This window comes from Podarcis pityusensis (genome assembly GCF_964106645.2).
Source record: "Podarcis pityusensis genome assembly, chromosome: 12".
Taxonomy (NCBI): Eukaryota; Metazoa; Chordata; class Lepidosauria; order Squamata; family Lacertidae; genus Podarcis; species Podarcis pityusensis.
Window position 1 is genome coordinate 22,647,514 of NC_138037.1, and position 12,630 is coordinate 22,660,143.

Here is a 12,630-nt window from a genome sequence, read left to right on the forward strand (position 1 = left end):
TAGTAAGCAGGAAAAGTTGGAGGTATGCTGAACAGACATAAAGGGATATGAAAAAAGCTTATTCAGAAAAGGGAAATCATTTTTAAGTTTATTGGGGGGGGTGCTAGATCTCCAAATTGGAGTTACAGAGCTGCAGGAATAACTCTGTTGTTAACAGTACCTCATTCTGTTTTTAAACACAACAGTTGTAAATTGCCCTGCTTATAAAATTGGTTCTACTGCTATGGATTTGGGAATAAAGGATCTCCCGGGCTAGGAATGTCAACTGGCTTACCATTTTATTTTAAGCATTAATATGCTGCTCAATCATTTGCATTCTAAGCTACATGCATAAAAACAATCCATAGACGATAAACAATTAATGTAACACTACTTTAAAATGTGTGCTGCAAGCCTTAGTCACCCACCTGCACTTCAACAAGGAGGTTACCTGTCTAATCTGAGCTGGGAGACTTCATAGACTTGGTCCCACCATTGAAACTATTTTGTTATATCCTGCTCTACTATTGGTTTTCCTCGACGAATCTGCTAATTCAAATTTTCTCCTCCCCTCACATAGATCAATGAACTGAGCCATGTTCAGATCCCTGTTATGTTGATGCCAGATGACTTCAAAGCATATTCCAAGATAAAAGTGGACAATCACCTTTTCAACAAGTAAGTGAAGCAGTTAGTTGTTTTTAGTTTGGTTTGTAATATGGTTTATGTGATTCAGTCATTTGTAACAAGCTTAGACAGTATAGGCACGACCTACTGCATTTTTTGTCATATGGCATACAGTTTTCTGTAAGTATCTTATGTCGAACTGTGACTACAAACTTACTGGAACATCTGCATGTCAAAAAGTGGTATTTCTTAATGCAGGGATGGTCAACATGGTGCCCTCCAGTTGATGTCATCTTAACGCGCTGCAGAGGGTGATGGGACTGAAGCGATGGCCCATGGGAACCGCAGCCTCCTTGGCAACAGCGAAGTCAGGAACATAATTGCTCTTTCAGTCCTGATATTCTCTGCAGTGCATCAGGACAACAGAACAGAGGAGGGAGAAAAAGATCCTTTCTTGCTCCTTCACATCCTGCTTAAAGGAAGGCAGTTCAAGAGCAGAGGAGGTTTAGGCCCATTTGCCTCTAGAGTTTTATAAGGCAAGGCTAGCATAGGTCTCTTCTGGAAGTAAATGGGCAGCTGGAGCAGTAGCGTAATGTATGTCTGATGAAATGCCATCAGATGAGGAACTGCACCTTCCGTGAAGAGCAGCCGCCATTACAGTGCAGTACACTAGACTTGTCTCGCCAGGCATGAAGGCATGAATGTCTCTTTGCTAGGTCTGAGTCCTGCAAATGAGGTTGGTGCTCTGTCTGAAGTTGCAGGCTCACCGATGGATCCAGGTTCTGCCCCCAGGCTGAGAACCTGCTTAACCAGGGGAAGCTGATGTGGTCAGTGGAAATCCTTTCCCTTCCTGCATATCAGGGCCTGCCAACAGCTACTAATGCAGGCTTGCCTGGATTAATCTTCAAGCAGTTTGCCTGTCACCAACCATGGTGAGGCACTGGTAAGCACTGGCACCTTAGGACCTTGGTTTCATTAAAGGGGCATGCAAGTCTAGCTATATGAGCTTAAAGCTATCATAACACTCTAGATTTCCATATGAGCTTACCCGCTGGCCCTGCATGATTCCCTGCAGAGGTTGGAATGGGTGTTTTTGAGATACTAACAGCAAATATCTCTGGCCTTTTGTGCCCCCAAATAGCAGAAGAATGCACTTTAATTTTGCAGGCGTTCATTAGGTGCACCCTCCTCATTTCCCTCTTATAACCGACAGTACTAGAAGCTGCCAAAAGAGTTAGTGCAGTAAACAGCATCCTAATCACTTAGACTACAGGTATCGAACTTGCAACCTTGGCATTATCAGCATCATGCAGTAACCAACTGAGCTATCCATGTTGTTAAGCTTCTCTAGCTCTGCACTGCCTGACAGCAGTTCTCCAGATTTTAAAGGAGTGCTTCCTTGCTCCACCAGGAGATACCAGTGATTGGATGTGGCACCACTTTTTTGGGGGGGGGTATGCAGAGCATGTGTTCTGCCACTGATCTATGAATCCCCCCCCCCCACTGCCATTGCAAGTTGTTTTTGGCAGCCTTCCTGATTCCTGGCAGCCTTCCTGATGTTTCTGGAATACAACTTCCATGATCCCTGATTATTCGTCATGCTGGCTGGGGCTGATGGGAGTTGGGAAGGGCTCTGGATTTTCCAGAGATTTTGGATTGCTTATCTCAATCTAAGTAGACAACATTAGGCTAGATGGACCAAACGTTGGGCACTGCTGTGCTAGGGTTTTTTTTTTTTTAAGTTGCACATGACACAGGCCTCACTTTATCTAGCTAGTTGGACCTTCTAGGGAAATTCTTGGGCAAAATAGAACACATTAAGTTCTTGAGCAAAATATGATGTTCAGTTCAGAGGTTTGTTACAGTTCTGTTTAATGCATTTTGATGTAAATTTACAGTGTTCTGTATTATAGTAACTGTTGCTGTTTTGGAAGGTACTTGGTCTTGTAGGGGAGAAAGCTTACTTCTGCAGGTTTATCTTTATAAATTCTTAGCAAGTTTTCCCCCCTTCAAATCTTCTGTTTCAGAGAAAATATGCCAAGCCATTTCAAATTCAAAGAATATTGTCCAATGGTTTTTCGTAATCTGCGAGAGAGGTTTGCAATTGATGATCAGGATTTTCAGGTAGGCTATCTACCTTGATAAACAATATTGATGATTTCCAGCTTTACAGGCTGCAAGCAGGAGGGGGAAAGACCTGATTTGGGATCATTATTTGGTGGTAATTAAGTGCCCATATTTCATGAATGTGCTCTATCACTGCCTGGTGGTTGGGACTGCCTGATCCACACTTGATACTTCTGCATTTAAATTGTGTTGCAGCTGCTGTTCCTCCATCAGACCTCTTGCTCGTCTTCCCTCCGTGCCTGTGGTGATCAGCAGGCCTGACTTTGCCCCACGGCAGGAGGGATAACCTTGGGCAACAGCTGATGGAGGAATGAGGATGAAGACCTGAAGAGCAGTATCTACAGTTTCTGTGCCTTGGTGTGTAACCTTAGCAAAACTTTATTAGAGGGATATAAGGAAAGTCCTAACGGCACAGTTTTATCGTCGGAAGTAGGTACACTGTGTTCATATCATCAGAATTTTTTGTTTTGTTCCACAAGCTAGTTTAGCGTGGGCTTCCTCAGAAGTATTCTGAAATCCTAAGTGGGTAATAAATGCTCCTTGCCTCATTGTGGAAATAATCTGCCTTGCTGACATATTTTTACACTTTTCAGTTTGTTTAATTTTCCTTCCACTTGTTTCCTCTCTGTCATTTAATATGGTCCGTGTACAAATACCTGCAGCGATAAAGACTCCGTGAGCTAGTAAAATAAAAATGTATTTGGCTAAACTATAAGGTTAAGTTAAAAAAACCCAAGACACTAATGTTTAATAAGTGCGATGATGAATCTTACAATAAGCTCCTATATGGATCTGCTTGATTGCCAAGGTCATCTTCAGAGAACCTGCTCAGGGTGCCCACTTTCTGGGGTGAAGGGGGTAGCAACAAGAAGCAGGAAGGAGCCACTTCTGATGTCTTGCCCCTGGAACCTCCCTCCCTTGGAACATCTGCCAGGCTCCCTCTTTATTTTTAGAGGACCATGGAAAACACTTTCCCCCTTAACATTCAAGAGGGTGTGGTTCTTACTGCTGTTTATGCTACTGTGTCATATCCGTTGGTTTCTTGTGGGTGGTTGTTTTTTTACTGATAAGTCTTATGCTATTAGATTGAGAAATCCTTGTGGCTGAGAGGCAGGGTACCAATGTGTGGAGAAGGGGTGGCCATTTTGTGAGCTTTTGCCTGGGAGAGTTCCAAATCATATATCAGCAGCAAAACTTGTCAGGGTATTGGTAAAATGACTCCCAAAGGCAGTGTGTCTAGACTCAGCAACACGTTATGAGAGAAGGCAGTAGCTGAGGAGTCTTTTCTCATGGTGGCAAGCAGGTGATTTGGGGGAGCATAAGTGGGTGATCATTGGGTTACTTGAATCTTTTAACACTGACCAACTGCTGATATTACGGTAAGGAAATTAACCATCACGTCTGCCATCAGTGATCCTGATGAGTCATCCTTGAAATAACGAAGGGGGTTGATATTTGATGTTTCTCCAATTACCTAACAGGTTGGGGTTTTAATTTAAAGTACAGTGGTACCTCAGGTTACATACGCTTCAGGTTACAGACTCTGCTAACCCAGAAATATTGCTTCAGGTTAAGAACTTTGCTTCAGGATGAGGACAGAAATCATGCTCCGGTGGCGCAGCAGCAGCGGGAGGCCCCATTAGTTAAAGTGGTGCTTCAGGTTAAGAACAGTTTCAGGTTAAGTACCGACCTCCGGAACGAATTAAGTACTTAACCCGAGGTACCACTGTATTGCAAAAGGGGCCTTCAAGCTAAAGTTGCCCCTGAGGCAACTTGCAAGTGACTTAGACCGAAGGGGGTGGGACTCGTGTATTTAAATAAGACAAAATGTACATTGATTATTTAGATTAAGAGCTAAGCAATAAGATGTTCCTACACCTTTTTCAACCAGTAGTTCATTACTAGCCCCTCCTGGTTCTATGCAATTGGCATTGCTTATACAGTGGTACCTCTGGTTACGAACTTAATTCGTTCCAGAGGTCCGTTCTTAACCTGAAACTGTTTTTAACATGAGGTACCACTTTAGCTAACAAGGCCTCCCGCTGCTGCTGCTCTGCCGCCGCACGATTTCTGTTCTCATCCTGAGGTAAAGTTCTTAACCCAAGGTACTACTTCCGGGTTAGCGGAGTCTGTAACCTGAAGTGTTTGTAAACCGAGGTACCACTGTATTAATAAGTAATGGCTGTTCCCCTCCTTTGTTGCAAGTTGCAGTCTTAGGAATTTCTGGTTCCAAGTAACATTCAGAGAGGCATTCTCCTCAATAGGGGAAATAACGTTTCATCTGAAAACATCAAGCTAAAATTTTAACAGCTGTAACTTAAATAGAAGCCTTTTCGTCTTGAGAAATGTGTTATTCAGCCAGAAGGGAAACACAAGCACATGCTTGCAACTTCTGCTTTGCACCTCCCCCCGCCCGCCCGCTTCTGAAATTACCACTTCCTTTTGTTTCACAGTCAGCTGAAGTGCTCTGATAACCACTGCCATTCTGACACACAATATAGTATGGCTATGGTAGCACTGCAGATTGAAAAAGGGAGTGCTTGCAATGGCGCATGCAAGTCAACTTGTCCATTCTTCCTTTTTGAAGCACTGAATGTTAACTTTTTCTACATATTAAAATATTTGGAGGTGGGGGGGAGAAGCTGGATTTGTTTCTAGCCCAACAATGTGCACAGATGGCTTCTGTTAAGGCAGCAGAGATGGTTTACAGAGATAGGAAGTAAGATTGTCTGTCTAACCAGGATATATGCAGCTTCTTTTAACCAGAGCCAGGCTATTTGTCCAGCATTGGTCACTGACTGGTCCATAGAAAGCCAGGCCATTGGTCCATCTAGGTTAGTCTTTCCTTCAACCTTTTCAGACTCGGGCCCCACTTCTAACCCAAACATGCAATTGGTGACCCATTTCTCAATATTTTACCATATATTTGCATGGTGTGGCGCTCCTGTTGCATCGCAACCCACCTCGGATTCAGGCCGTAACCCACTTGTGGGTCCCAACCCACCAGTTGAAACTAGTGGTCCATGCTAATTAGCAGTGGCTCTCCAGTGTTTTAGCCACAAGGGACATTTCCAGCCCCATATGAAGATAACAGTGTTTAAACCTGTGTATCACTTCTCGGCCTTTGGGCTAAGATCAAGAGTAGCGTGTAGTTTAAACCTGTGACCTCCTTCTACATGTAAGGCTGATGGTCATACAACAGAGCTTTGGTGGCAAATGGAGTCTCTCTACACCCATAATTTATAGTAACTCTAATTTCAATTACTTGAAAAATGTGGCTTGCAAATGCCAACCAGAATTCATTCTCAGCTATTATCGCTGTTATCGCTGAGCAGTGTGCAAGATGAACATGGGTAAAATGGCACACTTCCTGGTTTGTTTAATAGGGCATGTCGGTGTAATTAAAACAACTGTTCTCCCCAAATGTCTTTGCTTGGAATCTACAGTAGATGTCCTTGATAAATTGTTCCAGGGGCTAGACATAATGTGTTTGTAACATGAACTTTTCAGAATTAGGACTGCGTGTAAGTTGCTGCTATTGCATTCAGATCTGAAATCTATTTTATGGAACGCTTGCAAGCACTGAAGTTTCGGAATCGCCTCCTGCACTTAAAGAAATGAATTGATGTCTTATTTCCTAACCAGCAGTTCAAATTGTGTGAATTGTTGTGCTTAATCTCTGTATAAGAACAGGGGCATCTGGCTCCAGTTACTCTAAATAGTTTAAGTCCAAATTCACAAATGTCCCAAACTCACTCTCTCGTTTGAAATCAAGACGTTCTGGTCTCAGTGGTGTTTCTTCCAAGTAAGCATTCTTAGGATTGCTTCCTGAATGGTTTTTGAAGGTACTGCAAAATGTTTGTTTATTGAAAAGTTTATATAACGGGAGAGGGCTAAATGGTCTTGATTTTTAGAATGTGCTTGTTAATGTTCTTCACTCCAGTGAGAGACCTAATCAATAGCTGTCAGACCACTGCCATAAAAGTAGGACAGTCATTAGCAAATGACTTTGACCTTTATCAGGCAAAAGGCTTACTGGGTTTAATCAGTTTGCTCACAAAGAAATAGCAAAACATCTGTTTGTTTTTTAAAAATCAGCTGCTTCACAAAACATATTGTGAGTTTCCTGTCTCAATTAAGATACCAGCAAAGGTTTCTCAGGGTATAAGAGGGTGAACGGCAGTTCTATTATTTTCATCTAGGGACCATATTTTTATCTCTTAAAAGCAAGAGTTCACTTATATACTTGAAATAGTTTTGCACTCTCAGTGAACTTGTTCAGGGAGCAGAAATCTAAGATGGCCACCTTCTCCCCACATATTTGTAAGAGAAATGGAACAAACTGCTGATCGCTACCTTAATACTACCTTTGTGAAATCAGATACTCATATGATGTCCAGCATTTTTCATATTCCAAATACAGTGGTACCTTGCGTTACAAACACCTCAGGTTACAAACACTTCGGGTTATAGACTCCGCTAACCTGGAAGTAGTACCTCGGGTTAAGAACTTTACCTCAGGATGTGAACAGAAATCGTGAGCCGGCAGCAGCAGTGGCCCCATTAGCTAAAGTGGTGCTTCAGGTTAAGAACAGTTTCTGGTTAAGAATGGACCTCCGGAACAAATTAAGTTCATAACCAGAAGTACCACTGTATGCAAGGCCATTTCTTCAGAGTTGCTGATTTTCTATTTGAGAGTAGAGATCTCCCATTTTAGTACCAAACTTCCTGAGATGTTGTGCATCGGGCTCTTAGTGTCTTTGATTAGAAAAGGCACTATGTGGGCTTTTAACAATTTTATTACAAAATGCCCATTGATGCCTTGCCATCCATGACATCTTCCATCCATTGTGTAGACTGGGATAGTGCCCGCCAGCATCTCTGCTCTAGAGAACACTAAGCTCTGGTCTCCCTTCTGATGATAAACCCACAGTTCTATGATTCATGTTTTGTGCTCATAGTTTTCCTTGATAATTATATTTTCAGAGAGAAAGGTAGAAGCCCTTTGCATTATGGAAAACTTGTTTTAAGATTCCCTTTTGAGGATGTGCACTGAAGTTATTTAAAAGGGCCATTTTAAAAATGGCAATGTAAGATCAGAGCATCTACCAAGAATTTTATCCCAGATTTTACCCTGATGCGTCTCACCTCTTGTCTTTAAATTTGTAATTTAAAGACAGAATGTTGGATCTGTCATTTCTACTTAACCCTAACCTTTCTAAAAAGTTTTTTTTTTTAAAAAATCCAGCTTTATCATCCATTTCTTCGCCTCTGAAGAAAAATATTTCCTCTACTACATTTTTTTCTAACTCCCTTTTTAGGATCACTTTTGACATACTCGGTATGTAGATTAAATATATTGCGCGATTGTATAAATAATCTTTAGTCTTGTGAAAAGACTATATTATAATTTAATGATATTAATATGCCAACGAGAGTATAAAATATTGGAGATTAGAGTGGGCTAATTAAATTGACCTTTAAATCCTTCCTACCCTCTTGGAGTCCGTTGCTAATCCCTAAACTCCCATAGTGCAGATAAACTTCAAAGGGAAATGAGGTGGCTTTTCCTCTGTCCCCACACTGCTCCTGCTGCTTGAAATTTTCATTGAGAAATGTTAAGATAGCACATGTCACAGGATGGAAGGCATCTTATAATGCCTCTCTGAGTAACCAGCTTGTGCAGGGAAATGCTAAGACTTTTTACCAGTTGTGGGGCTTACGTAGTAAAGGATTCTCCCTGCTCCCCCCGCCGCTCCATCCCCACACTATAGGAAAATCGCTGATGTCAGAACTTCAGTTTTTGCTCAGCTCCCAAGCTATATTTCCATTCTTCTTCTTGAGTTTGTTGCTTTTTGCTACAAACGTGGTTGCTTTCTTCATACACTTTTCTTCTCTTTTGCGTAAAGGTAAAGGTAAAGGGGACCCCTGACTATTAGGTCCAGTCGTGACCGACTCTGGGGTTGCTCATCTCGCTTTATTGGCCGAGAGAGCCGGCGTACAGCTTCTGGGTCATGTGGCCAACATGACTAAGTCGCTTCTGGCGAACCAGAGCAGCGCACGGAAACGCCGTTTACCTTCACGCCGGAGTGGTACCTATTTATCTACTTGCACTTTGACGTGCTTTCGAACTGCTAGGTTGGCAGGAGCAGAGACCGAGCAACGGGAGCTCACCCCGTCGCGGGGATTCGAACCGCCGACTTTCTGATCGGCAAGTCCTAGGCTCTGTGGTTTAACCCACAGCGCCATCCGCGTCCTTTTCTCTTTTGCATACCTCATGCCAAATCTTAACCCACCTGTCTCTCAGTGCCCAGCTTGCCTTCTCTGCCTCTGTTACTGTTGTTTCACTGCCCTCCTACCCTGGTGGTGATGACTGGCCAGCTGAATTATCTAGACCAGTTGGTGGGAACATTTTCCAGGCTGAGCTCCACGTTCCCTTCTGGATAACCTCCTGAGAGCCAGCCGCATGCCAATAGCAGCCGGAGCCAAAAGTGGACTGTGCGGCAAATCTGAATTTTACCTTTATACAATAGGCTAGTTTCTATACAGGTTCACCCACCTCTCTAGCCTTCGAACAAACAAGGCATTATCAAAGTTCAAAAGCTCACTTCAGCCTGGCAAGAATCTTAGGGTGCAGATTAGGGCCATTGAGGGATGTGGAGGGCCGTTGAAGGACTGTATGTGGCCTCCGGGCCTCAGTTTCACCACCCCTAATGTAGACCCATTTTAATCTGGCTTCAGGCCTGGGTATGGCACTGAAACAGACTTGGTTGTCCTGATTGATCACCTGTATTGGGAGAGAAATATAGGAAATGCTTTCCCATTGATTTTTTTTTTTTAAGGAAGTAGCATTGCGGGGTTTCTGCATGGCCTCATGGCAGTTCTTTAGGGCCCTGCTAGGTTCCACCTTGTCTCTAAATGACTGCTGAGGAGTCATCTGGGAATTCAGAGTGCAGTGCCACCCATATTCAGGTGGTTCCAAGCGCACACTTTACTCAGTCTGAATCATGGGAAATTGTGCAGTGGAATGGATGAGGGCTGAATCCGAATCTTGATAAGGCGGGTGTTGCAGGTAAGTAGTTCCTGAGTGCGTGAATTGAGTAGACACTATGTTCTGGATGGGGTAGGACTTCATACGAAGGAACAGGAGATATTCCTCTATTTCAAGTGGTTGCCTGAAATCCAAGTAGCCTCAGTGACTACATTCTTATGCCCACCTCTACCTGGTTTGCCACCTATTGATGTTCCTGGCCTGGGATTACCTGACATCAGTGATTCATGATCTGATAATTTCCTGGAGGACTATGTCACTCTACTACATCTTGCATCATCATCATCATCATCATCATCGTTGTTATATTGAATTTGTTAGTCACTTTATCTTGCTTGGGGCAACCCACACTGCCATACAACCAACCAAGCTGTCATTATATGTGGGATGAAATGGGGTTTTATGTCATCAATCCTTAAAGCACTACACTGCTGATAGGAGATATTGAGCACAATTCAAGGTGTTGGTATTAGCTTGCAAAGCCCTAAGTGTCTTGGGATCCAGTATCTAAAAGAGCACCTTGCAATTTTTATTGGCCTTGCAATCGGCATGGGAAAACCTGCTCCTGGTCACCCTGTAAGACATGGCCCATGGGATGGTGGCACGGAGCTGGGCCTTTTCTGTGGCAGCGCCCCAGTTCTTGGTTTTTCCCTCAGTGTTTGGGCCTTTAACACAAAGGACATAGAACTGAACAGAACAGTTGCCATCACATGCTGCACTAACCTTTTTGTTATGTTGATTTTAAGACCGTAATTTTGCGGTCTTAAAGAGAGGAAGAGCCAGATACAAGAATATTACTTAATAATAATGAAAAACAAATACAGATTGTTTTTATTTTATTTTTTAAAAAAACCTGTTGGAAAGAAGCTGTGAATTTCTTTGGAAAAAAATATGCTGGGCCTTTTTGGCTTCATCAGGCGTATAATGCATTGGATCTAACAAGTGCCTGTACAGCCTCTGGCATGGGACATCTGTTTTGGTTTGTTTGAAGTTGTAAGTGTTAAAGGTCAGTTTAAATTTCATGACCTTCAGCAAATGCTTTTGCTCAACTGTTCTCAGTGCACATGGAAAATCTTTTTATTGACTTCTGCAAATACATCGTGACATTTTCAAGCAAAGGTTGCTAAGAAGGTTGCAGCCATTGGGTAGATATAGTCGTGGGTTTGAAATAAGCTGGCATGTCTCTCAACTACATTCAATATCTGCAAGTAGTCCCCATTATGAGGGGGCAGGGTAGGTCTTGTCCCCTTACCTTTTATGATGGCCCCACTACTTAATGAGTTAGTGCCAGAGATGGGTGCCAGGAGAAGTTGAGGAATACTCACATGGCTTCAGCGAAATTAACACTTTATTCAAAGAGGCCAGGCAACTCTTCCCAGTAGAACTTGCCCCTGTGAGGCAGTTGTGGAGGACTGAAGGTCCTCACCTTCCCATAGCTCCCTATGTCTCCTCCCCTGGTCCCTTCTTAAGCAATCTGAAGCACTGTCATCTTGCCTGCCTTTGCTCCACCCTCTTCATACCTCTTTGGGCCCTGGGAGACCAGGTGGGAGGGGAGCTGGTTGCAGCAGGAGGGGGAGACTCCCTGGTTTCTTCAGCAGTCTGCTTTATCCCTGCCTCTTGCCCCCCTCCTCTCTAGCTTCTGCCTCAATTCTGCACTGCTCACTGCCACAGTCTCTTCCTTCTCACTAAATTACCTCTTCTGCTTCTGACACACACACAAATTAGTAGTGAAAACCTGCAAAAGAGGATAGCCAGGTCTGAACTTTTAGTGTGGGTTGAACTTGGGCTAGTAATGCATTTGCAGGTAGATGATGATGGTGATGTTCTCTTAGGAATCATAGAATTGTTGAGTTGGGAGGGATCCTGGGGGTCATCTAGTCCATCCCCCTACGATGCAGAAATCTCAACACATGGTCCCGCTATTCTATGTCCCCCAACAAAGCTTGCCAGCAGTACCTTACATACTGTTTTTCTTAACCAGTTTTGGCCATTGTTCTTTTTCCCTGTCTCCCCCCCCTCCCCACATTTGGCATCATATCTAAGACCAGTGACCTGTTCTGGAAACTACCCTCTCCCTTCTCTCCCTACCCCCTTTAAAAGTTAATCCTGAGAAGAAATTCCCCTGTTCTAGAGCATCTCTCGATTGCTCTGCCCAGCCTGGCCTTAGACCAGATGTGTCTGAATATGGTTGCTTGTAGGCCCAACAGTCTTGGCAGATAGTGAAGGCCTTTCCTTTGAAAAGCTGAGACCCCAGAATTTTCAGAGCATGGCTTCCAATTTGACTTCAGATGAAACCTCCTGCAATGGAACAAAATGCCTACCTATGGTTTCTTTGTTCTGGCTAAGATGTGCTTGGGCAGCAGGGGAAGGCATTTTCTACCTTTGAACTTGTGGAAATGGATTCTGAGATACTAGGCAATGCAAAGTCAGGATAAATGTTGGCCTTATAGATCTCATGTGGCAGAAGATCTGTCCCCCTCCCGCAGATTTTGAAATGCCTTGTTTTTCTAGTGAAAAAGCCTAGTGACCAATTTCTTATGAAACTGCATTTGTTGTTGTTGTTTAGTCGTTTAGTCGTGTCCGACTCTTTGTGACCCCATGGACCAGAGCATGCCAGAGCACGCCAGGCACTTCTGTCTTCCACTGCCTCCCGCAGTTTGTTCAGACTCATGCTGGTAGCTTCAAGAACACTATCAAAACTGCATTACTGTACCTTTATAGGTTGTGCAGAATTGCTGTCTTGTGATCTACTTTGCGGCTAATGAACCAACTTATTGAGACTTTTATAAGAAAAGTTAAGTGGCCGTAACTGCCTAGAAAAGTTGAAGTGTCAACTTTGGGGGGTT

The 12,630-nt window shown here is 43.3% G+C and overlaps 1 protein-coding gene across 3 annotated transcripts in view; it reads left to right on the forward strand.

Annotated features, from left to right (window-relative positions):
- The window catches only part of PIP4K2A (phosphatidylinositol-5-phosphate 4-kinase type 2 alpha), a 182,652-nt gene that overhangs the window by 138,942 nt on the left and 31,080 nt on the right, over positions 1 to 12,630 (forward strand). For all 3 annotated transcript variants that reach the window (XM_080974505.1, XM_080974506.1, XM_080974504.1), the window contains 2 exons: positions 560 to 657; positions 2,634 to 2,730. In XM_080974505.1, the coding sequence (XP_080830631.1) occupies positions 593 to 657; positions 2,634 to 2,730 (162 nt within the window). In that variant the 5' untranslated portion in view covers positions 560 to 592. The remainder of the gene's footprint in view (positions 1 to 559; positions 658 to 2,633; positions 2,731 to 12,630) is intronic.